We start from the raw sequence: 25,431 nt of genomic DNA, 5'->3' as shown, positions 1-25,431 counted from the left end.
GATGGGTGACCGATGGATGATGTTACTGCCTAGCAGTGTTGCCCCTTGTATGATGAGCACTGGTTGCAAAATGGGCTGTTATTTTCTCTCTTCATTGAAATCAGTTATGGCTCTTTGGCTCTGCCCCTCAGTTTCCACCTGTCAGATGGCCTCTAGGGATGCTTCTCTGTCTCTGGGCTTGGTGGAGTTATTGCTGCAGTTTGGGTGGACTTTGGTGGGACTGTTTGTCTGAGATGATATTAAAGGTGAGCACTTCCTCAGGGAATTGGGAGAAGAAATGGTCAGAAACAGTATCTGTGCAGACTATATGCAGAGGATGCCTGTCATGGAGTGATTCCAACACTGTCAGAATGAACGTTACTCTCTAGGATCATAGACTCACCAATCAGGGAGATGATTATTTAGATGAAACCCAGTTTTATGATAAGTCTCATTATAGATGGACTAAATAGTGTAACCACAAGTAAGGGGTGGATCATGACCACAGAGAGTGATTTACCCATTGTTGAGAAAGAGTTCCTGCTTATATTCTCCATGGGATACACATATTTTCATATCAGAAACATTTTTTAAAGTTAACCATTCTGAATACCCAGAAGTCATTTTCTCCTGAAATGAAGGCTTGTTCTTGGTTTTAATGCTCTTTTTCTGAACCTGACTGAAGTTCTGGAAGGATGCCCACCTAATGCATCCCTGGTGTCTGTGCCTGTGTACCTATTAGGCAAAACTGTGTCAGACTCCAGTTGTCAACAAAGATCAAAATGTCGAGAGACTAATCACTGCAGATGACGAGGTGACTTTTAATTGTGTTTATAAAAAGACCGCAGTTCCAGGAGGGCGCTCCCAGCACTACTTTTCAATGCAAATCTCCCTGTGGAGGACAAGGTCTGGCGGGCATTAGGCTCCGATACACAGCTTGACGGGGCTGTCACTCAAGAAGGAGGGGGCAAGGTCTTGTGAGCTGTCCAATCAGAGGCGGCGCTGGGGCAGGTGGGTGGGACAAAGGAGCGAACCACCGGGAAGTAGCTGCTCGCTCCTTCCGCGCTAGGGATCCCGTCCTCCGCCATTAAAGCCCCCAGGGTGGTCTGCCGCCGACGGTGTCGCGCTGTGATCGCTACCAAATCGTAGGAAGGAGGGCAGAGAACCCCGGGAACTTAGAAATGGTGAGAGTTTGGCCCGGGCGTTGGGGGTCAGGGGAGGAGGGTCTGGTCGGAACCGGCCGTGGCGGGACCGGCCTCCCCGCGGTCACCTCCGAGTCTGCGGACCCGAGTCCGCGGGGGCGCCGCTCGGACCTCAGTCCCCTCTGGCCGCAGCGTGGGGGCCGGGCCGGCAGCCGGGACCCCGGGCGGCCTGTGGTCACTGCGCGCGGCGACTTCGCCCCGGAGCCTCTCTGGGCAGCTCTGCGCCCGCAGCCCCGCGTGTCCCCAGATGGTGCGGTGACCACGGGGAGGGTAATCAGGGACAGTGTGACTCGGTCTCCGGGGCTCCTGCGTGGGAGGAGCTGTGGCCTGTGGGGTCTTCAGTGCCTCCTTTCTCCCCAGGGGGAACCTATTCTGAATTTTCCATATATTTGGGCAGCATGGTCTCAAATCCACGACATTGTCCCCCCAGTCTAGGTCTTCCTAGGGCTGGCACCAGAGCCCTGAATTTCCAGTCCCTCCCAGAATTCCCAAAGCCCACGTTCCCATCTCTGATTCACAGCATTATCAACTGTTTGTCCTCCTTTGTCGATTTGAAACAGATCCAATATTTTAATTGTTTACCATTTTTTCACAGTCAACGGATGGCTGTGTCTAAAAGATTTATTTTGTGTGTGTGGATATTTTACATGAGTGAAAAGCAGGCTATAGCCGCCTGGAACTACGTGGTGAGAAATCCTTGTGCCTCTCCCTCCAGGATCTTTCCTGAGCGCAGACAGCTTAGGGGAAGTCCTTTGGGTGGAGTTTCCTCTTGCAAGCATTTTTCCACAAGCTCTCCTGTCAGCAGTGTCCCCAAGTTAGTCACCTTTAAGAGATTTATTCACTTTATTTTAGTCTCAGTTTTTCAATGAATGAAAACTGATTTAATCAATACAAAACGCAATGTAAAATATTTCCAAAAAGGCAAGAAAGAGGTTGTGGAGGATCAGAATTGGCCACCCTAAAATGTGTCTGTATGAGGATTATTTTGGGCTGGTTACTTTTTTTTTAATTTATTTTATTTTATTTTATTTATTTATTTATTTCCCCCAAAGCCCCAGTAGATAGTTGTATGTCATAGTTGCACATCCTTCTAGTTGCTGTATGTGGGACGCGGCCTCAGCATGGCCAGACAAGCACTGCGTCGTCGGTGCGCACCCGGGATCCGAACCCGGGCTGCCAGCAGCGGAGCGCACACACCACTAAGCCACGGGGCCGGCCCCCAAGGGCTGGTTACTTTTAAGAAACTGCAGACGGGGAAGAAGCTCTGAAAATCAGGTAGAAGTTACTCTTTGTAAGGGACATTTACATTTGTAGGGAAATCTCCATTTGTAAAGATGTCTCCCTCTCTGTACCAGGAAGAAGGGGGGATGACCTTATCTCTAGAAACTCTTATCAATGCAGAAGGCAAAGACTTAAATCTGCATAACAACCTTAACGTTTGTTGACTGCTTATCTCTCATAACTGACTCCCCGGCTGCCCCAACACCCTCCTTTGTCTTTAGCTGAGGATAGTGTTTAAGGTAACAGCCTCCGCCATTTTGGTGAGTTGCTCAGTTTTCCTGGGTCTCTCCCACGTATACATCTTATAAAGCTTTGTTTGGTTTTCTCCTGTTATTCTGTCTCATGTCCATTTAATTCGTAGCCCAGTCAGAAGGACCTAGAGGCTAGAGGATTTGTCTTCCTCCCCTACAAGGTGAATTAGAGAAAAGTGAATTATACTAATATTTGTTTGCGTGTAATCCATTCTTTCTCTTTTTTTGTCCCATCGTGGATAGTAGTATTCTGAGATCTGTTCTTTAATGTTGGGGTTGTGGGAGATCAAGCTTTGGCCACCCTGAAATATATCTCTTTACTTGATTATTTTCTCTGATGGACATTTGACCTCCCCCAAACTGCCTCAAGGAATTTAACTCTGGGCTTCAACAGACTGGCAGGGTCCTCGCTAAACCCATTCTTTTCAAAGTTCTGTTTACCAAATATTTACATTTGTAAAGGTATCTCCCTCTGTGTGCTGGGAAGGCGGGGGATGACCTTATCTGTGAAAACTCTTATCAGGACGGAAGAAGACTTAATCTACAACCTCTTTTTTTTTTTTTTTTTTTTAAAGATTTTATTTTTATTTATTTTTTCCCCCCAAAGCCCCAGTAGATAGTTGTGTGTCACAGCTGCACATCCTTCTAGTTGCTGTATGTGGGACGTGGCCTCAGCATGGCCGGAGAAGCAGCGCGTCGGTGCGAGCCCGGGATCCGAACCCGGGTCGCCAGCAGTGGAGCGCACTCACTTAACCACTAAGCCACGGGGCCGGCCCCAACCTCTTGATTACTATAATTCCTGTCTCTCCTGCCACTTTCTCTATAGGTGGCCCTGCAAAGCATTGTCTGACAAACATTTACATTTCCCTCTTCATGTAAATTGTCTTCTTCCCCTCTGAAATCCCAAAACACCACACATCGCCAATATCCTCCTTTGTCTTTAGCTGAAGATAGTATTTAAGATGAGAGTCTCTGCCATTTTGTTGAGAAACTCAGTGTCCCTGGTTTCTCCCGTGTATACATGTTATTAAACTTGGTATTATTTTCTCCTGCTAAGCTGTCTTGTTAATTATTTGGCCAGACATAAGAACCTAAAGGGAAAGGGCAGAGGGGGATTCTCCCTCTTCCCCTACAGGGGAGTTCAAAAGTTAAAACTTTCCAGGAGTCAGACTTGCAGACCTGAAGTGCTCAAGTTTCTTGCCATGGAAGTAACAATTAAGTAACATTATTTTTTTCCAGCATGCTTTAGATACTTCTGGGCTTTCTTGCTGAGCTCGCACAGTGCCTTACAATCTTCTTCCCTCCTTTCCACATAAACACTGGGTTTGAGTGATTTTGTGTGATTGTTCAAACACTGGGTTCATGTTATTTAAAATATCAGTGTGGTCCAGAGCAACTCCAGTGGAGGAGAGAGGTCTGAGGCTGATGACTCCAAGATACAACCCCCTTGAGCCTCCAGTGGAAGCACTTGAACGTCCAGTTGTTCTGGGGGAGCTTCACCCTGCAGGTGTCCTCCCTGCTCTCCCCCACCTTGAAAGGAGCCTTTATACTGAGAGAAGCTGCAGAGTCCCGGAAAGCTGGGGGTGCACCATGCGATGTTTGGTTGGAGGAGGTGGGGGGGAGGGAGGTGATGCTCTTTCTGAGGTTGTAACAGTGCTTCACTTGGGCCTGTTTCTAGATACACTTTTTTTTGTTGTTGTTTTTTTTTAATAATTTTTATTATTATTATTATTATTTCCCCCCCCAAAGTCCCAGTAAATAGTTGCATGTCATAGCTGCACATCCTTCTAGTTGCTGTATGTGGGACGCGGCCTCAGCGTGGCTGGAGAAGCAGTGCGTCGGTGCGCGCCCAGGATCCAAACTCGGGTCGCCAGCAGCGGAGCGCGCGCACTTAACCGCTAAGCCACGGGGCCGGCCCACACGTTTGAGTTTTCACAGTGTAGGGGCACACAGAGGGTAATTTGTGCACATTGAGAAAGTCTGTGAAAGTCACGAATTCTGTGTCCTTGATTTTCCTGCATAAATTTGGGAGTTTATTTGGGTCACAACCTTAAACTGATTCCTGCTAAGTTGACAGTGGCCGAGTGTGGGGGTTTCTCATTGGTTGAATGTGGGGGTTTCTCATTGGCTGGGCTGTTGTTGGGCAAGGAGAAATTCTTCCTCATTCTTGCTGAAGTCTGTAAAGTAAGCTGCTTCCTGCTGGGGAATGGGAGGGACAGTTCTTGTTTGGGTTCTGCAAGGTATGATGAGTAGCAGTGGGTGAGAGTTTCCCCTTCAGGGCTTCCTGACTCCATTTTTAATGAGATTTCCTGTATTTCTCTTGACATTTGCAACCCCAGGTGACTGTGAAGTGAGGCAGTGGCAGAACCCAGAACCTCTGTCATGAGGCACAGGCCCCTGCAACACAGTACTCGCCACTGTCACATAAACATCACTTCTGCACCAACAAGCACAGTTTCACAATATTGTCAATATGACCAATAATGTCTAAAAGAGAGGTCCTGCCTATCCCAGCTCTGGGAGTCCCTCAGGTGCCCAGCTGTACCTGAATCCCTCTCCCTGAGATCACTGGCACATTCTACCCTGCAGTTTCAGTGGCTCATGTGCTGACCAACCACAGCTCGCTCACCTCAGAACCCGCCTCCAGAGAGAGTTTGGGGAACACCCACCAAGGCTGGTGGTTACTTTCTCTGGAACAGGTCTCACCCTGCAGAGTTCCAGCCCTGAGGCCTGTGGGAAATGGCGATCTCAAGCAGACCCTTCTCAGTCACAGGGCCCCTCCCTTCACATGGCTCCCGGAATGCAACGGGCACCACACCAAGGGAAGTGGGGGGAAATGGTGAGGATTTACACCCCTCCTGAAGTGTGCAGGCACAGGTGATGCCCCCTCCTCTGTCCACTGTTTCTTGAAGGGAAGCAGCAGACATGAGCCAAGCCATGTCCCAGTGTGCTCTTGCAACAACTTCCTCTGATTCACTGTGTCCCCAAGGTGATGTCTCTGTGTCTGGGAGACCTGGGGTCTGAGGTCCCAAGGCCTCCTCCCCCCATCAGTGAACGTTCCGGGACAGGGCAGTGCTCAAGGCTTTGGTGAGGATGGCCCATGGGGCTGACTGCCGTGACATCTGTGTGCACCAATGGCCTGGGTGATATGGATGATGGCATTATCTTTCCAGGCCAATGCCAGACTAAAGGAAAGAAAGAAAAGAAGTAAGGGTTTTAGGTTTAGCCAAAGTAGGAATTCTTGATCTGGTGTCTTAGGAGGAAGCAGTCTACATCCATGTCAGCTACTTCTCTTCCTTGTCAATTTGATTTGGAGGTCTCCAGCATCTGTCAGGACCAGATGTCAGGTGGAGCCTTCTTCGGCTGTGAGGTGTGTATCCAAGGTTCAAGTCCCTGAGGTTTTGCTGTCATCTGGGTAGTGAGGAGGACCTGGTATAATTTCTTCCAAGGAGATTTAAGAGCAGTCTTTATTCTTACCAGCTCATTTTTATGATCTTAAAGTCATTAGAAATTTATACTTGTCAGAAAATCCTTTCCTTGGATCTCCTTGAAGATGAAGCACATTTGGAGGAACACTTTTGTAAAAGCATCAGAGTAAAACAACTGTCTGTAAATGACAGACTTAAAAATGCCCATGGTTAAAGATCTTGTGAGAGTTCACTAAAATGGAATTTACAATAAAAGTTGGTTATTTTTCAAACAGAACATTTTAAGATAATAACTGAAATTATGACTGCTAATATTTATACCAGAACATATCAGATTTCCAGGAATTTCACACAATTTCTGGAACACTTGGAACGTATACCTATATGGACACAACACAAAGATACTTACTATTACTTCTTATTTGAAAATGCTTCCCATGTAATTTAACATATCAAGATATTAGTTTAACATATTTTTTATAAGGAGAGAGAAGAAATCCTTTGAGATGTTCTGGGGCCGCTTGGAAAAATCCAAAGTCAGTTGAAAGTCAAAGACTTCATTTAGGATTTGATTTTGAAAAGTTTGTCAAAAATATCAAAAAGTTTTAGATACTTTCCAAATTAGGATCACAGATCGTTATGAAACAATACTTGCTTATCTCTTTGACTAAAGTGGCAATAGAAGATTTTAAAGGGAGATACAAAAACTTCCATAGTTTTGAGCAAAATTTAGCTCTTTTAATATCTAGAGTACTTGGTTTAAGTAATCAAAGACCTGATGAAGACCACATGGAAGTTAGGTGATTATTTTGAGAAGACACAAGATCTTTGTTTTTATTTTCTAGGCAGATTACTTAAAAAGTAAGGAAACAATCTTTATATAATCTCTGATTTTTCAAGAGCCCACCAATAGTTCAAGAAAACTTAGTCCTTTTAACAGAGAGAAAACCAAGTAATAATTTTGCACCAGCTTACTTTTGATATTAAAACTCATTTACCTGATTAAATTTATTCCAACCTTACCCAGCCCTGACCACACATAAAATTCCTTTTTCTTTTTTAATTTTACCAATTTTAATTACATATATTAGAATTTTTAACCCTCTAAAAATTTTAATTTCTAGTGAAAACTAACAAGCAAGCAATTATGAACTGTCTTTGACATTAGCATTCTGTGGATTGGCAGACATAAATACTTTTTATAATTTCTAGAAAGCTGCTTCCTCAGAGGAAGATTTTCAGCGTTGCAGAAGACATGTTTTACTAATGGATCCAAATATTTTTAATTCCTCTGTAGAAGGAAGCAGAAATGGATAAACTTATGTTAAGTCATTGTTTCACTATTTTTCCTTATTTGGAAATGATCTGGATAGTCAGTGAATTTAACTGAACTCGTCATTTAAGTTAACTCAGGAAAACTTTCAGGTTACAGATTACCAAAAATATTTGGGGAGACTATGTAAAAAGTACAGTTGGAACATTTTATCTTACTTATATCTGTGTAATTTGCTTTTTCATAACAACTAAGTTTAGATTACCCACAAAAACGTCATTACACGTTAGAAAAAGTCAGCCATCATCCCAAACTAGTTTTTCTTGCTGACAAATTTTGTAAGAGATAACATGGATTCATTTGATTAATGACTCCAGATGGAATAAGTGTTGTATGTCTGCATTATATTCAATGTTGATAACTCTAAAGACATGTCTATTTTAGTTAAATCAACAAATTTAAACCAGCTTTTGTAACAAATATTTTCCCATATTGTGTGAAGCTGAAAAGCATTTGGGTTAGTTTCTGTTATATTTTTGAGAATTTTATAAATACTCAGTGCTTGTTTGTTTAAGGTAATTAAATAGAACTATTCACAAATTAATTTTAGTAATACCATCCACAGGTGAAAAAATACCACATATCTACAAAACACACAGACACATGCAGAGACCTTAACACTTTTCATTTTAAAATTTTAGCCATGAGACAGGTACAGTAATGTAAAACTCACTAGTTATTAAGAAGTTGGATCTAAGTTGTTTTTCTAGAACATGGAATAAGTTAAGATTACCTGCTCAGATGGGTAAAGCCTTTTCACTGATATCTGTGGAGAAACACTAGAAAGATTTTTATTTGCCAAAGTTTCAAATGACTTTTCATTTTTCTTCTGGTAATTATTACCTCCCTGAAGTTCATACTTTAACAGTTGCATCTCAGAGGCACAGAGAAGCAATGCAAGTTTCTCCAAGAAGGACTTTGAAATCCTAAGGCCAATAATTCTTAAGCCTTTTGAGAAGAACAGGGGAGGTTTTGGGATTGGCGAAAGGAACTTTTACTGCCTTGAGAGCTGCATTTGTAGTTTTGCAAGCATTTGTGAGATCAGGACAGTTGCTCTCAATTCCTCAAATACAATTGGGTAGTAGCCTAGATGCTAAAGGACTGACACCCATCCACCTATGTTGGAGTGCTTTTCTTTCCCTCTGGGTACATTTACCTTAGAGCAGGAGGCAAAATTTTTTTCTATCAGGCTCTGAATATCAGCTTGCAATTTGGCGAAGTTTCTGGTTGTAAAGTTATAAAATCCTTTGGAATATCTTGTCAGGTTTCTACCAGGACAATCCAGGACAAGCAGTGAATACTTCTGGCGATATTGAACAACCACTGGACTCAAGGGGTGTCCCAAGGATATTTTCTTTAGAAGATCTAGAGTCACTCCCAAAGATAGCCAAAGGAGAGAAACAAGAACTTGCATATCCCAGGCAGGCAGAAAGTCAAGCAGGGTTTTAGGACATAAAACAAGGCAAGCAAGAAGGCAATAGCTAATCCTGGGAGAGGAAGGATCAATAACTAACTGGTCTGGATTTGGAAAAGCAGGGACAACATGAACTTTTATTTCCCTCTCTTGCCTGGGCACTACAGATAGTGATGCAGGAGAGCTGGCTCTGATAAGAATTCTTACCCAAAGCCAGCGTTTGCCAGTTCTCCCAGGATTTGATCTGCAGGGTCCAAGTCGGGTTTAAAGTAGTGGGTGTATGGGGCCGGCCTGGTGGCATAGTGGTTAAGTTCTTGCACTCTGCTTCGGCAGCCCGGGTTTCATGGGTTCGGATCCCTGGTGCAGACCTATGCACCGCCTATCAAGCCATGCTGTGGCAGGCGTCCCACATATCAAGTAAAGGAAGATGGGCATGGATGTTAGCCCAGGGCCAATCTTCCTCAGCAAAAAGAGGTGGATTGGTAACAGATGTTAGCTCAGGGCTAATCTTCCTCACCTAAGAAAAAAAAAAGGAAGTAGTGGGTGTAGCTCTAGTATCTATCAGAATTTGGCAAGGTTTTTCAGTAATTTTAATTGTAGTTTCTCTTGGCTGTTTAAGGGGATAATGTAGTAGTTCGCCAGAAAAGCCCTCAGAGTCCTGTCAACTTTGGGAAGGACCTATATGGGGGCCCACCTTTGAAGGTACTTATGGGGGTGACTGTGAGGCCAGTAACTTGGTGAAATATTGTTTATTGTCATGTAGTCTTATTTAAGGCATGTCATATCTTTAATTTATCATAACTTTTTGGAATGAAACTTTCAATGAAGGTATTTTTGAAATTTTGAAGACTGTTTTTTAGCGCATTTCGTAAATCATCTTATCTAATAGGAATGTTCCTCATTTTAGCCGTTTTTATTTCCCTGAGAGCTGGCAGCAGCTTGGTAGGATCCTTAGCTGTAAATGGAGCTTCACCCACATTTTTGTCCAGCCTTTTCTAGCTGCAAATGGGGTGCAACTCACACTTCTATCCAGCCTTGTTTTGCAGCCCCCAGTCTGAGAGTTACCAAGCCAACCTCTCAGGACACAAAAAAATCTTAGTAAGATTTTGCCATTTTTGTAGATATTTATAGCTTCCATGACCATAGTTCTTCGATATGTAATAAGTAGATGTGCAGGAAAGTGGCACACTTTACTATTTAGACTTTAAGGATTCTGTTACTTTTAAGGATTCTATTACTTTGAGCCTCTCAGAGCCAAACTAATACCTGAAATGTTTGTACCACTTGATTGGAGATTGTGTGATGTTTCACAGTGTATCTCATTGCAAGGAAATTGTCTTGAGATTGGCGGATGACCTAGTGTCAATCGAACTGGATACATGACCAACCTATCCTAACATGGGAGCCTTTGAGTCAGGTGGCAAGATCTCTAATATTCTTTAAATGCCCCACCCGTGCCTACCAATTTTTGAAGGTTTTGGTCTCTGAGATCCTCTTTAGCAGTCTCCCTTTTTTACATAAAGCAAGAAAAACAAACGTGCACTTCAACATGCCAGCAGTAACCAAAAGATGTTACTGTGGACTGGCCAAGAAGAGGCCCTGTGCACACCATATGCAATTCCCAACATGGAACCTGGGAGTGGGGAAAAGATTGAACCAGCAGACCTCAACAAATAGGGACCGGGGACTAATGCCAAAAAGATGGGAAACTGCAGCTGTCACCAGCAGTTCTCAGTATGGTATCTGGGGACAGAACCGTGAACTGGGGCTTCCACTTAAATGGGGAATTGTGGTCTGAACTACCAGCAGTTCCCAACATGAAACTAGTGATTCCAGACAAATGGCGAACTGACTGGAAAGCCAAATAGATTGGGAGGTTTTGGCAAGACAGTGGAGCTCAGAACCAAGACAGAACTCATCCATGGCCCTCAGAAATGATAAGAAAGATAGAGAACCCAAAAGAGGTTCACTGCTACCTTGCCTGTGTTTCTCATTGTCCCCAAATGCTGTCAGAAATTTGTTTTGGATCCTGTGCTGCCACCAAATCTGTAACATAACAAAGATTCAGCTGAGTAGATTTTAAAGATCTAATCAGCTTTATTGAGCGATTCATCAATTGAGCAGCATCCCATCTAGCAAGTAGAGAGGAGCTACAAAGGACTATAGAAAGGGAAGGGTTTTAAAGGCAGGACAAGGAAGTCATAAACAGAAAAAGGGATTACTTTAGGCAAGGTTACCTCACTTTGGGGAGAAAAAGATCTTATTAGTGGGATAACCTTTTCTTCCTTTGCAAGATGGAGAGGGCCCATGTGGCAGGTTACCTCATTGATGTTGACCAGAAAAATCTCAGAATGACCATTGAAGACTACATCCCTGGGGAAGGTTGAAGCTATAGTCAGGTTAGGTATTAAGCCCCGGTTTGGTGATGTGGGAGTAGCAAAAGTGACTCTGGTGCCTCTGGTTTTCTTTTAACAATAGTTTATAATCTAATGACTAATGCATTTTTAGTGGAAAGTCATATCTGTATGTGTTAATCATCTAAACAATTTTTCTTATTTTCCTTTTTTATTGATGTTTTAATAGTTTTTAACATTGTGAAATTTTGGGTTGTACGTTTTTGTCCATGGTGATTATAGCCATTCTAACGGGCGTGAGGTGATATCTTAGTGTTGTTTTGATTTGCATTTCCCTGATGATCAGTGATGTTGAACATCTTTTCATGTGCCTATTGGCCATCTGTATATTTTTTTTGGAGAAGTATCTGTTCATTTCCTCTGCCCATCTTTTGATCGGGTTGTTTGTTTTTTTGTTGTTCAGTTGTGTGAGTTCTTTATATATTATGGAGATCAACCCCTTGTCAGTTGTATGTTTTGCAAATATTCTCTCCCAGCTGGTGGATTGTCTGTTTGTCTTGATTCTGGTTTCGTTTGTCTTATAGAAGCTCTTTAATCTGATAAAGTCCGACTTGTTTATTTTTTCTTTAGTTTCCCTAGTCTGGGTAGGCATGTCATCCGAAAAGATTCCTTTATGACCAATGTCAAATAGTGTGTTGCCTATATTTTCTTTTATGAGTTTTATAGTTTCAGGTCTCATCTTCAGGTCTTTGATCCATTTTGAGTTAATTTTTGTGAATGGCAAAAGCAGATTCATTCTTTTGCATGTGGCTGTCCAGTTTTCCCAACACTGTTTATTGAAGAGACTTTCCTTTCTCCATTGTATGTTCTTAGCACCTTTGTTGAAAATTAGCTGTCCGTATATGTGTGGTTTTATTTCTGGGCTTTCAGTTCTGTTCCATTGATCTGTGTGTCTGTTTTTGTACCAGTACCATGCTGTTTTGATTACTATCCCTTTGTAGTATGTTTTGAAGTCAGGGATTGTGATGCCTCCTGCTCTGTTCTTTTTTCTTAGGATTGCTTTAGCTATTCGGGGTCTTTAGTTGCCCCATATAAATTTTAGTATTCTTTTTTCTATTTCTGTGAAGAATGTCATTGGGATTCTGATTGGGATTGCATTGAATCTGTAGATTGCTTTAGGTAATATAGACAATTAAACTATGTTTATTCTTCCAATCCACGTGCATGGGATATCTTTCCATTTCTTTATGTCGTCATCAATTTCTTTCAATAATGTCTTGTAGTTCTCATTGTATAGGTCATTCATCTCCTTGCTAAGATTTATTCCTAGGTATTTTATTCTTTTTGATGCAACTGTAAATGGTATTATCTTTTTGAGCTCTTTTTCTGTTAGTTCATTATTAGCATACAGAAATGCAACTAATTTTTGTAGATTGGTTTTGTACCCTGCAACTTTGCTGTAGTTGTTGATTATTTCTAATAGTTTTCCAATGGATTCTTTAGGGTTTTCTCTATATAAAATCATGTCATCTGCAAATAGTGAGAGTTTCACTTCTTCGTTACCTATTTGGATTCCTTTTAATCGTTTTTCTTGCCTAATTGCTCTGGCCCAAACTTCCAGTACTATGTTGAATGGGAGTGGTGAGAGTGGGCAGCCCTGCCTCGTTCGTGTTCTCAGAGGAATGGCTTTCAGTCTTTCCCCGTTGAGTATGATGTTGGCTGTGGGTTTGTCATAAATAGCCTTTATTATGTTGAGGTACTTTCCTTCTATTCCCATTTTTGTTGTGAGTTTTTATCATAAATGGATGTTGTATCTTGTCAAATGCCTTCTCTGCGTCAATTGAGATGACCATGTGGTTTTTATTCTTTGTTTTGTTGATGTGATGTATCACGTTGATTGATTTGCGGATGTTGAACCATCCCTGCATCCCTAGTATAAATCCCACTTGATCATGGTGTATGATCTTTTTAATGTATTGCTGTATTCGGTTTGCCAATATTTTGTTGAGGATTTTTGCATCTATGTTCATCAGCGATATTGGCCTGTAATTTTCTTTCTATGTATTGTCTTTGTCTGGCTTTGGTATCAGGGTGATGTTGGCCTCGTAGAATGATTTAGGAAGTGTTCCATCTTCCTCTATTTTTTGGAATAGTTTGAGAAGGATGGGTATTAAATCTTCTTTGAATGTTTGGTAAAATTCACCAGAGAAGCCATCTAGTCCTGGACTTTTATTTTGGGGGAGGTTTTTGATTACTATTTCAATCTCTTTACTTGTGATTGGTCTATTCAGATTCTCCATTTCTTCTTGGTTCAGTTTTGGGAAGTTGTATGAGTCTAAGAATTTATCCATTTCTTCTAGATTGTCCAATTTGTTGGCATATAATTTCTCATAGTATTCTCTTATAATCCTCTGTATTTCCATCTTATCCGTTGTAACTTCTCTTTCATTTCTAATTTTATTTACTTGAGCCTTTTCTCTTTTTTTCTTAGTAAGCCTGGCTAAGGGTTTGTCAATTTTGTTTATCTTCTCAAAGAACCAACTCTTTGTTTCATTATCCTTTCTACTGTTTTTTTGGTCTCAATTTCATTTATTTCTGCTCTGATTTTTATTATTTCTCTCCTTCTGCTGACTTTGGGCTTTGTTTGTTCTTCTTTTTCTAGTTCTATAGGTGTAATTTAAGGTTGCTTATTTGGGTTTTTCTTGTTTGTTAAGGTGGGCTTGTATCGCTATGAGTTTCCCTCTCAGGACCGCTTTTGTTGCATCCCATATGGTTTGGTATGGTGTATTTTCATTTTCATTTGTTTCCAGATGGTTTTTGATTTCTCCTTTAATTTCATCAATGATCCATTGGTTGTTCAGTAGCATGTTGTTTAATCTCCACATTTTTGTCAGGTTCCCAGTTTTTTTTCAAGGTTCATTTCCAGTTTCATAGCATTATGGTCTGAAAAGATGCTTGTTATGATTTCAATCTTCTTAAATTTATTGAGGCTTGCTTTGTTTCTCAACATATGGTCTATCCTTGAATGTTCCACGCGTGCTTGAGAAGAATGTGTAGTCAGCTGTTTTTGGATGGAGTGCTCTGTATATGTCTACTAGGTCCATCTCATCGAGTTTTTCATTTAAGTCTACTATTTCTTTATTGACTTTTTGTCTGGATGATCTATCCATTGATGTAAGTGGGGTATTAAGATCCCCTACTATTGTGTTGTTGTTAATGTCTCTTTTTAGTTTGTTAATAGTTGCTTTATGTACATTGGTGCTCCTATGTTGGGTGCATATATATTTATAAGTGATATATCTTCTTGGTGGAGTGTCCCTTTTATCATTATATATTTCCCCTCTTTGTCTTTCTTAACCTGTTTTATCTTGAAGTCTACTTTGTCTGATATGAGTATGGCAACACCTGCTTTCTTTTGTTTGCCATTAGCTTGGAGTATTGTCTTCCATCCTTTCACTCTGAGCCTGTGCTTGTCTTTAGTGCTGAGATATGTTTCCTGGAGGCAGCATATTGTTGGGTCTTGCTTTTTAATCCATCCTGCCACTCTGTATCTTTTGATTGGAGAGTTCAATCTATTTACATTTAGGGTAATTATTGATATTTGAGGGCTTAATGTTGCTAGTTTGTCACTTATTTTTAAACCATTATTTTTTGAAGTGTCCAACATTTTTAAAACCATAAAAAATTAGTATTGTCAATTCTGTTTCTCTATGAAATGACAAGTGATATTACAGCCTGCAGTGCCATTGTATATCACTCTGGAGAGAGTTTTCTGATATGGGCTGTGTATTAAATGCACTAGGGTCATATAATAATATGAGGAGCTCCACTGACCTATTCCCCAGTTAAACAGGTGGGAATTATTTTATTTATTTATTTATTTTTTGTGAGGATGATCAGCCCTGAGCTAACATCCGTGCTAATCCCCTTCTTTTTGCTGAGGAAGACTGGCTCTGCGCTAACATCTATTGCCAATCCTCCTCCTTTTTTCCTTCCCCAAAGCCCCAGTAGATAGTTGTATGTCATAGCTGCACATCCTGCTAGTTGCTGTATGTGGGACGCGGCCTCAGCATCGCCAGAGAAGCGGTGGGTCGGTGCGCGCCCGGGATCTGAACCCGGGCCGCCAGTAGCGGAGCGTGCGCACTTAACCGCTAAGCCACGGGGCCAGCCCCGGGAATTATTTTAAAACAACCATTTAAAGCCTTTAGAAATTGTCCTAAAGGCAAAGAGCAAATGAGGAGCATCTATTGAAGAAAATCAATGGAAATTCTGTGAGAAAAGGAAGAGTGTGTGGGATTTGAACCATGTTCACTCTCTCCCCACTCTCAGCTCAGCAAGTGAACACTTCTCTCCAGAGTGCCGCACCCTGAACCAGAATACATGTTTCTTTCTCCAAAAGTTCCAGAATGGGGGCTTTTTCCTAGGAAGAGCAGGACTTCAACATTACCCATCCTGCCATCAGCTCCCTATTGCTGAATTTAAGTCTCTCATTGGTTCACATGAGAACTGGGGACACTCTTCTTGCACCCAGCCCCTTCTCCTGGTACAGAGGCTCTGCTGTGCTCATGCTTTGCTGAGAATACTGGGCACTGGTCACTCTTTCCCCAGCTCATGAGGTGGCTGTAACATGAGACAATCAAGAGGACCTCTGGCTGCTGTCTCTCCACTGCGCTGATCACTCAACCCCTAAATTGGTATTGTCTCCTAGAGCAAATCTTGCTATTGTCCCTATCACAGCTCCAGAGTCCTGGAACTGAGATTTTTCCTGAACACAGGGGAGAAGCTGTTAATTCCTTCCCAGAGGAATTAACTTGGCCAGCAAAAGATCATGAAAAGTTCAAGTGAAATGACACTCTCAAAAAAGTGGAGAATGAGGTGAAAGGCAACGAGTAGACTTGTGTATTCAATGAAGATACTGCTTAGACTGTAGGCTGACTAGTTTCTGGAAATAACCAGAGAATTCCACTGTTGGGAGTGTGCTTCCAAGGGTCAGAACAAATATCAAACAGTGACTTCAGAAAGTATTTCTACAAAGGAGCCAGAACTTCACTGGAGTATTTGATAGAGGAAGTTATGCCCCCTAGCACATTGGTGAAAACAGTAGAACAATAAGCCAGCGATTAATCTAGTTTAACCATGGGGTGCGTCCATGATGGAGGAAGAGAGCCCTACCAGTACCACTGTCTCATGACAGTAGATGTACCCAGAGCCATGCTGGATTCTAGGAGATATATCAGAGGTTTCACTCTATGTGGAGGATACAGACTTAACTAAAGTAATCCACCCAGTCACTGAACAAGCAATTAAGCTAATAACAGTAAAAAGTAAAAGTAGGAAGGGAACCAGAACCCAGAGTTGCTAAAACATATTACCTTAAATTTCTTTTTTGCATCAAAAATCTGAGACGTGAAGATACAGGAAAGTACGAACTATACACTGGGAAAAAAAACAGCAATTAAAAAATTACCCAGCTCTAACAGGAAACACCATTAAATTAGCAAGTGACATCTCAGCAGAGAAAAGAGGTCAGAAAGCAGAGGGATAACATATTCAAAGTGCACAAAGAATAAAACCTGTCAACCAAGAATCCTATATTCACCAAAATTACCCTGCAAAATATAAAGCTGAAATAAAGACTTATCCAGATTAGCAAAAACTGAGAAAATTTATTAACAGCCAGCTGTTTTATGAGATTACTGAAGGAGTTCTTCAGGTTGAAAGCAAGTGACCCAGGATGGAAATTGATATCAACAATAAGAAAGAAAAATGCAAGCATAAGTAATTATGTAAATATGAAAGAATAAATACCTTTTTTCTCCTTTTTCTCTTAGCTATTATCAAAGGAATTGTATAAAATACTACATATTTAATATGCTGTTGTGCTTATTCCATATAGAAATGTAATATATGTGTAATTTGTTTCTCATTAAAAGCATGAAGTTCCGGGGCCAGCCCCGTGGCGTAGCGGTTAAGTGCGCACGCTCTGCTGCTGGTGGCCCGGGTTCAGATCCCTGGTGCGCTCTGACGCACCACTTGGCAGGCCATGCTGTGTCGGCATCCCATGTAACGTGGAGGAAGATGGGCACAGATGTTAGCTCAGGGCTGATCTTCCTCACCAAAAAAAACAAAACAAACAAACAAAAAAAAACAAAACAAAAACCGCAAAGTTCCTGGGTGAGAGCAAAGCTGTGTTGGGCTAAGGAAGTGACTACAAATGGTGTAGAAATAAGTGTAACCATATATTCTTAAGTTATATCAGTAATAGATATAATGTGCACAACAATAATACCACAAAAATGGCAAAAGGCAAGAGAGGAATATAGGAGTAAAAATTCCGTATATCCCTGGAATTAAGCTAGTATGCATTTCTTCTCATCTCTTAGAATATCACTTACACATTTTTGAAAAGCATTTTGTTAATGGTTGCCCTTGAGTTTTCAGTATACATTTACAGCTAACCTACCTCCTCTGCCAAATAACACTTTACCACTTCACTGTTGTGCAAGTTCCTCTTAAGACACATTTCCCAATTTCCCTTTCCTGTTTCTTTATCACGTTTTTGTCATTTATTTCACTTGTCCATAAGCTTGTCATTACCACATGCATTGTTGCTAATATTATTGTAAGCAAAGTGTCATTTGTTGTACTATTTATAAGAAATATAAAAGCTATTTTACCTTCATTTTTTCTTTTTCTAAACCTCTACCTTTGTCATTTACTTTCTTCCTGTTAAATTTTTGAACATTTTGTTCAATATAGGTGCACTGATGATAAATTTCCTCAAATTTTTCCCAGAAAATCCTTATTTCTCCTTTTTTTTGAAGGAGATTTTTTTTGACAGATGTGTAGGGGAGTGCTTGTTTTTATTTTCAAAACTTTTTACTCTATACTCTGTTCTTGTTTTTTTTTTTTTTTTAAGATTTTATTTATTCATTTTTTTCCCCCCAAAGCCCCAGTAGATAGTTGTATGTCATAGGTTCACATCCTTCTAGTTGCTGTACGTGGGACTCGGCCTCGCATTGGACGGAGAAGTGGTGCCTTGGGGCGTGCCCGGGATCCGAACCCGGGCCGCCAGCATCAGAGCGCGCGCACTTAACCGCTAAGCCACGGAGCCGGCCCTATACTCTGTTCTTGTTTGCATGGTTTTTGAAAGGAAGTACAGTTTAATTCAAGTCTTCATTTCTTCATACCTAAGATCTTTCTTCTCTGGCATTTCACAATATATTCTCTGTCTTTGATTTTTCTCTTGTTTGAATATGATATTGTGGGGGTGTCTGCTATTGCACTTTATCATGTTTAGTGTTCTCTGAGATTTCTAGATGTGCGGTTTGCCAACTATCATTAATTTTAGGATTTTTTGTGATTATTACTTCACTTGTTTCTTCTCTTTCTTTCTGTCTTTTCCTTCAGATATTCCCCTTATGTGTATTTTGAACCTTCTGTTAAAGAGGGTTGTTCTAGACTTCAGGGGTATTGTGTTTTTTTTGTTGTTTTTGTCTTTGCATTGGGCTCTGGTGAAATAGACTTTTTCTTTAGTACAGGCCTTGTTAAGAACAGAATATCTGTGTTACATTTCAAAATGCCATCTGTTTTTATCTTTTTCCTAATTTTGGAGACGTTGGTTTGCCCTATGACCTCAAGGCTTACATGGATCTAAGAAGAGTCATTCATTTCAAGTTTGTTCATTTTCTTCTTGTGAGATAAAGAATGACAGCTTCTAAGTTCCTTAAGTGTGGGATCAGAAGTTGGCAGGCATCATCTAGAGTGTCTGGTGAGGAAACACTTTCTGTTGAAGTTGAAGAATGGAGATTTTATGTTCTTTGGAGGAAAGCACTGTGAAATCCTTCATGTATTGTATAATCATCAGCAAATTGACTCTCACACCACTGTGGACTTCAGTGAACTCCCTTACAATCTGCAGCTCTTAACCTGCCCCTCAAGGCCAGCAAGGCTCAAGGTACCCTGTTAGGGTTTGACTGGAAAGAGCTGTTCTGGCACATTGTTATCTCACTGTGTGTTCTAAAAATTGGCATGAATTAGCCTTGAGGCAGTTGAGTATAGGGATTTTATGGTCTAATTTGTCATGCCTTCTTCCTTGTGTCTGAGCTCTAAGTTCCAAATAACTTTCTAGCCCCATCACATCACACAGAGAGAGAAAGAAAGAACTGAGTGTATGATAAATATTACACGTTAAAAGTGATGCTTCCCCCCAAGAAGGTTTACATTCACCAGCTGCATCTGATCCCTTGTAATGATCTGGAGGAATTTAGGACAGTGTGACCAGTTGGACTTCATTATAAGTCTGATTTCTACAGGCCTCCTGGCCTCTCTTGTTGGTGATGGGAGTACAGAAAAAGCTTCCAGTTCTTCCCTATGTTTTTATCCATTGAAACCTCATGCAGATTTGCCCCTCTGCCTCATGGAGCGCTGTGACTGGTGGGTAATGAGGAAGAAAAGAACAAATTTTTCTCAGAAGGAATCATCAGTCCTAAAATGATATTTGCTTCATTTCTATAACATTTGTGTCATTTCCTAATATGCTCTGTACCCTGCCATTACAGAGAAATATGATGTAATGAAGTCACAGTAAGAATATGTAAATTCTTTCCTTGTGTTCATAATACTGTTAAATTGATGAGGAAGGATGCATAGAAAATGAGTGACTTTTTGATGATTACAACGCAGAATAAATGTTTGGAGATGACATAATCATATGCAACCTTCCTGCATATGAAGTACAGATCCCCAGTGCTGTCAGCCTTATGCATCTCACTCTACACATATTTGTGATGTTTTAGGACTCAGTGGCCATTGAGGATGTGGCTATGAACTTCACCCCAGAGGAGTGGGCTTTAGTGAATCCTTCACAGAAGAAACTCTACAGAGATGTGATGTGGGAAACCTTCAGGAACCTGGCCTCTATAGGTAAGACTGAGGACATTCCTTCCCTTCATCAGCTAGAGAACAAGTGTTTCTTGCCCATCAGCATGGTTCCCAGATGTAGAATGTGGAAACAAGAGATGTTTGTAAATAAACTAGAAATGGTCATAGCTCATCATGGACGTAAAGCTAAATTTTTTTCTATAACTTCTAATACTTTGGAATCATCTTTCTGGGTCTGCATTTCAGGAAAAATATGGGAAGATCGTGATATTGAAGATCAGTACAAAAACCAAGGGAGAAAACAGAGGTGAGTCACACTTAACAATAGAAAGCAGTGTCTGATGTAAGAATTCTGGTATGTTAGGAAATTTTAAAAGCAAGCAAGGAAAATAAATATCCCTTGCTTCAAATTTAGCTATTAGAAAATTTTCACCAAATATACTTTCTGAAATGTGATGTAGAGGATCAGTTTTTGCAAAATAGTTCGCTTAGAAACAGGATTAATAAATTCTGTATATGAATATCACTGTTTTGATAACATGAAGGGTGAAAGCCTCTTGTAAAGCATTCATTATATTTAATTTCTGAGAATTGAGACAAGACAGAAAACCTAAACTTTTCTTGTGAATCATAATAAATATAATAAACATAAAATTATTAATAATGTGGTTCTTATTTCTTACAGTGGTCATACAACAAGGAGACTCTGTGAAAGTTTAGAGCATAGTCAATATGGAGATAAATTCAGCCTTACTCCAAATCTCAATCTGAACAACAAAACTACAGGAGCTAAACCATGCGAAAGCAGCTCATGTGGAAACGTCTTCTTGCATCATTCATCTCTTAAGACACACATTCAATATCACAATGAACACAAGCTATATGACAGTCAAAAATATGGAGAGAAGCCATGTAAATGTAAGGAATGTGGGAAAGCCTTCCCTTTTCCCAGTGCTCTTCAAAGACATGAAAGAACTCATACTGGAGAGAAACCTTATGAATGTAAAAAATGCAGTAAAGCATTCACCTCTTCTAGTTACCTTCAAATACATGAAAGAACTCATACTGGAGAGAAACCCTATGACTGTAAAAAGTGCAGTAAAGCATTCACTTCTTCCTGTTCTCTTCGAGTACATGAAAGAATTCATACTGGAGAGAAACCTTATGAATGTAAAAAATGCAATAAAGCATTCACTTTTGCCAGTTCACTTCAGTTACATGAAAGAACTCATACTGGAACGAAACCCTATAAATGTAAAAAATGCATTAAAGCATTCACTTCTTCCCTTTCTCTTCAAGATCATGAAGGAATTCATACTGGAGAGAAACCCTATGAATGTAAAAAATGCGGTAAAGGATTCTCTTATTCCAGTTCTCTTCGAGTACATGCAAGAATTCATACTGGAGACAAACCCTATTCATGTAAAAAATGCAGTAAAGCATTCACTTTTTTTGGTTCCTTTCGAAGACATGAAAGAATTCATACTGGAGAGAAATGCTAAAAATGTAAAAAATGCAGGAAAGCATTCACTTCTTCCTGTTCTCTTCAAGATCATGAAAGAATTCATACTGGAGACAAACTCTATGAATGTAAAAAATGCAGTAAAGCATTCACTTTTTTCAGTTCTCTTCAAAAACATGAAAGAATCCATACTGGAGAGAAACCCTATCAATGTAAAAAATGCAATAAAGCATTCACTTTTCCTAGTTATCTTCAATTACATGAAAGAAGGCACACTGGAGGGGCCATCCCCGTGGCTTAGCAGTTAAGTCTGCGTGCTCCGCTACTGGCGGCCCCGCGTTTGGGTCCCAGGCACGCACCGACACTCCTCTTGTCCGGCCATCCTGAGGCCGTGTCCCAGATACAGCAAATAGAAGGATGTGCAACTGTGACATACAACTATCTGCTGGGGCTTTGTGGAGAAAAAAGGGAAAATAAAAAAAAAGAAGTCACATTGGAGAGAAAGCCTATGAATGTCAGGAAAGAGGTTAAATCCTTTGTGATGCCAACTTTTGAGAATATGCAAGAATGCACACTAGAGGAAAAACCATGTAAAGGTAAAGAATGTGGGAGAGCTTTTGTCATCCCAGTTCTTTCTGAAGGCATGAAAGGACTCAGTTGATAAAAACCTCTGGAATGTAAACAGCATGGGAAAGACTTCATTGGCCTACGTCCTATGCGAAACTTCCAACCAGAAATAAATATAAATAAAATGTAAGTAACATGGGAAACTTGATGGAAATTAACTTGTATATGATGTTCTAGAAAACTTTCAACATGAAAGAGTTATAAAAGTTGTAAATATATTGTGTTTACCAAGCCACTTCAAGTGCAACATTGCACTGTGGGTTTCTATTAATAACTTTCAGAAGTGAATATTGAGGTGAGATAATTCTGAGTCATCCTTCATCAATACTACTTCAAGATTATTAGGTGGTGCTTTTTTCTTAATTCAGTTAATAATATTTTATCTTGGGGCTGGCCCAGTGGTGCAGTGGTTAAATTCACATGTTCTGCTTCAGCGGCCTGGGGTTTGCCAGTTCAGATCCCGGGTGCAGACCTGCTCATGGCTCATCAAGCCATGCTGAGGCAGCGTCCCATGTAGAAGAGTAGATACACAAGAGCTTTGTGTATCACTGTACAAAATGATACACAACTATGTACCGGGGGTGGGGGAGAAAATGAAAAGAAAAGAGGAATATAGGCAACAGATGTTAGCGCAGGGCCAGTCTTCCTCAAAATAAAACAATAATAATGTTTTCTCTTTATTTTTTAATAAGGTTTTAATTGTTCTTTTTTAAAAGGCCATTGAGAAATGACAGTTTGTAGTTGTTGGGATTTTCTTCCTGGCCTTGTATTGCAGATTTGCCTTATCCACTGTGCATTTTGTACCTCTCTTAGAGAAAGCTCCTTTTTGGGGTGGTGGGTATAGAAGCCTGTTTTTATTTTCCATACTATGGAACAGTTGGAATAAAGTTTTATGAATGGCAAGTTTGTCAAAGGATATACTTTCCTGTGAATTTCTTTTCACATTTGGGCCTTTGCTCTTTGTCCTTCCTTCTGACTGGTATTTGGTGAACAGACTTTGAGTTAAGTAGAGGCCTGTGATAGGGCAACAATTTCTACACTACCTGTATTGTGTTATGTCAATGTGGGTAATATTAAGAACTGGAGCTTTAAGAATCCCCTCCCCTTTGTACTTCCATGTTGGAATTCACCAGTAGTGTCACTTGCATGAGATTTGGAAGGCAGAAGCAAACAAGGCATTGGTGAGATTTTGGAGCCACAGTACAAGGAGAGAGACTGTTACATAGGAGCTTCAAGGACACTGTCCTCAATCCCATTTTCTGAATTCTTTGCTCTTCTTTTATCTTGAAAAGCACCACCAACTGTTGGGACTTCCATTTTCTTAGAGTTGTATTTTCCTCTTATATTTTCACAAGCTTCACATCAAAGATCCATTAGAGTTAGGATTCTTCTCTAAGGTCTGTTGTGTCCATCAGGAATGTAATTCAGACTTTTGTGGTTGGGAGTATTCTCTGATACCATAGGTGACAGCTGTGTAAGGTCTGAAGTGTATAGGAAACACCTATGCTGTTAACAGTGCTAGTGAGCATGTTTCCTGATTCGCCATGTCATCTCCAGTGGGGCATAAACAGAAGGACATGGGAGTTTTGTTTCTCTGCTACATTGTGCAGTGGCTGCCTTGACCCGGTTCTTCCATGTGAAAACAATCCCCTTTCTCATGTCAAGAAGACTGTGTGTTTCCTGTCACTTGTAGCTGAATGTATTCCCTCAGTATGTTTTCTTTTTTTGTGTGTATGTGAGGGTATCAGCCCTGTGCTAACATCTGCCAATCCTCTTTTATTGCTGAGGAAGACTGGCCCTGGGCTAACATCCATGCCCATCTTCCTCCACTTTGTATGGGATGCCACCACAGCATGGCTCGCCAAGTGGTGCGTCGGTGCACACCTGGGATCAGAACCGGCGAACCCTGGGCCGCTGCAGTGGAGCATGCGCACTTAACCGCTTGCGCCACTGGGCCGGCCCCTCAGTATGTTTTCATTACTGTTTGATTGTATGTCGTTAAAACTATGTGTTTCCTTGTGAAATGAACACTTCTGTGGTTGTTTTATTGATATATTTTATCAACTGTTCTAATCCAGTGTATGCTAATAAATATTATTGTGGTTTTATTTCCTCAGAATGTATTAAAATTCATTTTAATTATGGATTTTCAGATATACTTTGCAATTTTCTGCATTTAATCATTATACATTATGAGGCAACTTTGCCATTTGCATACAAATTCAGGTATGTTTTCCTCACGCAAACTTTAATTTATATTCTTTTATAGTTACTGTTTTTGTCGTGAAACTAATTTTCAAATTTATTCTTAACACAAAACTTAAAAACCATGGTTTTTTAACGCCCTCTTGCCACTGACCTGCAAGACTGCAGCTGTAGTCAAAGAGAGGGGTGCAGTAAATTCTAAGAAGATTGACCACAGACCATAAAGGACTGTGAGGTGTAACAGTGACAGGGTGCTCAGAAATCCTCCTTACAAGATGTTGGCATGTGGTTGTGGATTTGATTGCTATTCAAGGAGGAAGGTTGTTTTCTCTATTGGATGCTGTGAGGAGGTAAACCTAATTCTATCTTTGTAAGCGTTTTGTCCTTGATAAATATAATCATTCTTTTCTAGAAGGCAAAACATTGCAGTGGAGCAAAAGTTATTTTCTAAGAAGTGCCAGTCTTTTTAGTGAGAAGAAGGAAACTTAGTCATATTTATGATTTACAATTTTATCTTTTACTGTTTGTACTGGTATGTTACAGAATATTTTTAGTATTGTCCTGGTGACTGTACCTTTGATGAGGGAGGTGTGTGAGATTTTTCTTTTCAGCAGGATGAGACTTGGCCTTGCAGTGACTGCAGGCAGCCCCTGGTCCTCTGGGACAGCTTTTGCCTTTCCTGCTTATTATCAAAACACTGATGTATTTCCTGTGGCATATTAGACACTGTTGACAATGAAGTACCTCAGCTAAATTATATAAATTCACTTCTTAGTATACTACATCATATTTTTAATATCTCCTTTATGACTCAGTGGACACCTTTGAGATTAGTTGAGTTGTGAGACCATATAAACCTAGCAAGGGAGAGAGACAGGAGCACTCTGCCAATCAAGCCTTTCTTTCTCAGAGACTATGCTTTTGATGCTAATGTTTCAACATCCCTCACATGCCATGTTGTACCCAATTTACCATAAACGAGGCATGTTCATATTTGGATATAGTGCTTGAA

General features: G+C 40.6%; 1 protein-coding gene across 1 annotated transcript; it reads left to right on the top strand.

The window, feature by feature from the left end:
* Positions 1-1,042: 1,042 nt before the first annotated feature.
* LOC147912124 (uncharacterized) lies at positions 1,043-24,360 on the top strand. The gene is made up of 4 exons (XM_087425406.1): positions 1,043-1,163; positions 20,041-20,167; positions 20,372-20,432; positions 20,811-24,360. The coding sequence occupies exons 1-4, from the start codon at positions 1,161-1,163 to the stop codon at positions 21,625-21,627; spliced, it is 1,008 nt and encodes a 335-aa protein (XP_087281532.1). The 5' UTR covers positions 1,043-1,160; the 3' UTR covers positions 21,628-24,360.
* Positions 24,361-25,431: the final 1,071 nt, after the last annotated feature.

This window comes from Ceratotherium simum, chromosome 39, assembly GCF_057802395.1.
Source record: "Ceratotherium simum simum isolate JZ-2026a chromosome 39, ASM5780239v1, whole genome shotgun sequence".
NCBI classification, from domain to species: Eukaryota; Metazoa; Chordata; class Mammalia; order Perissodactyla; family Rhinocerotidae; genus Ceratotherium; species Ceratotherium simum.
The sequence above is the reverse complement of the archived record's forward strand: the minus strand, read 5'-3'. Positions and strand labels throughout refer to the sequence as shown.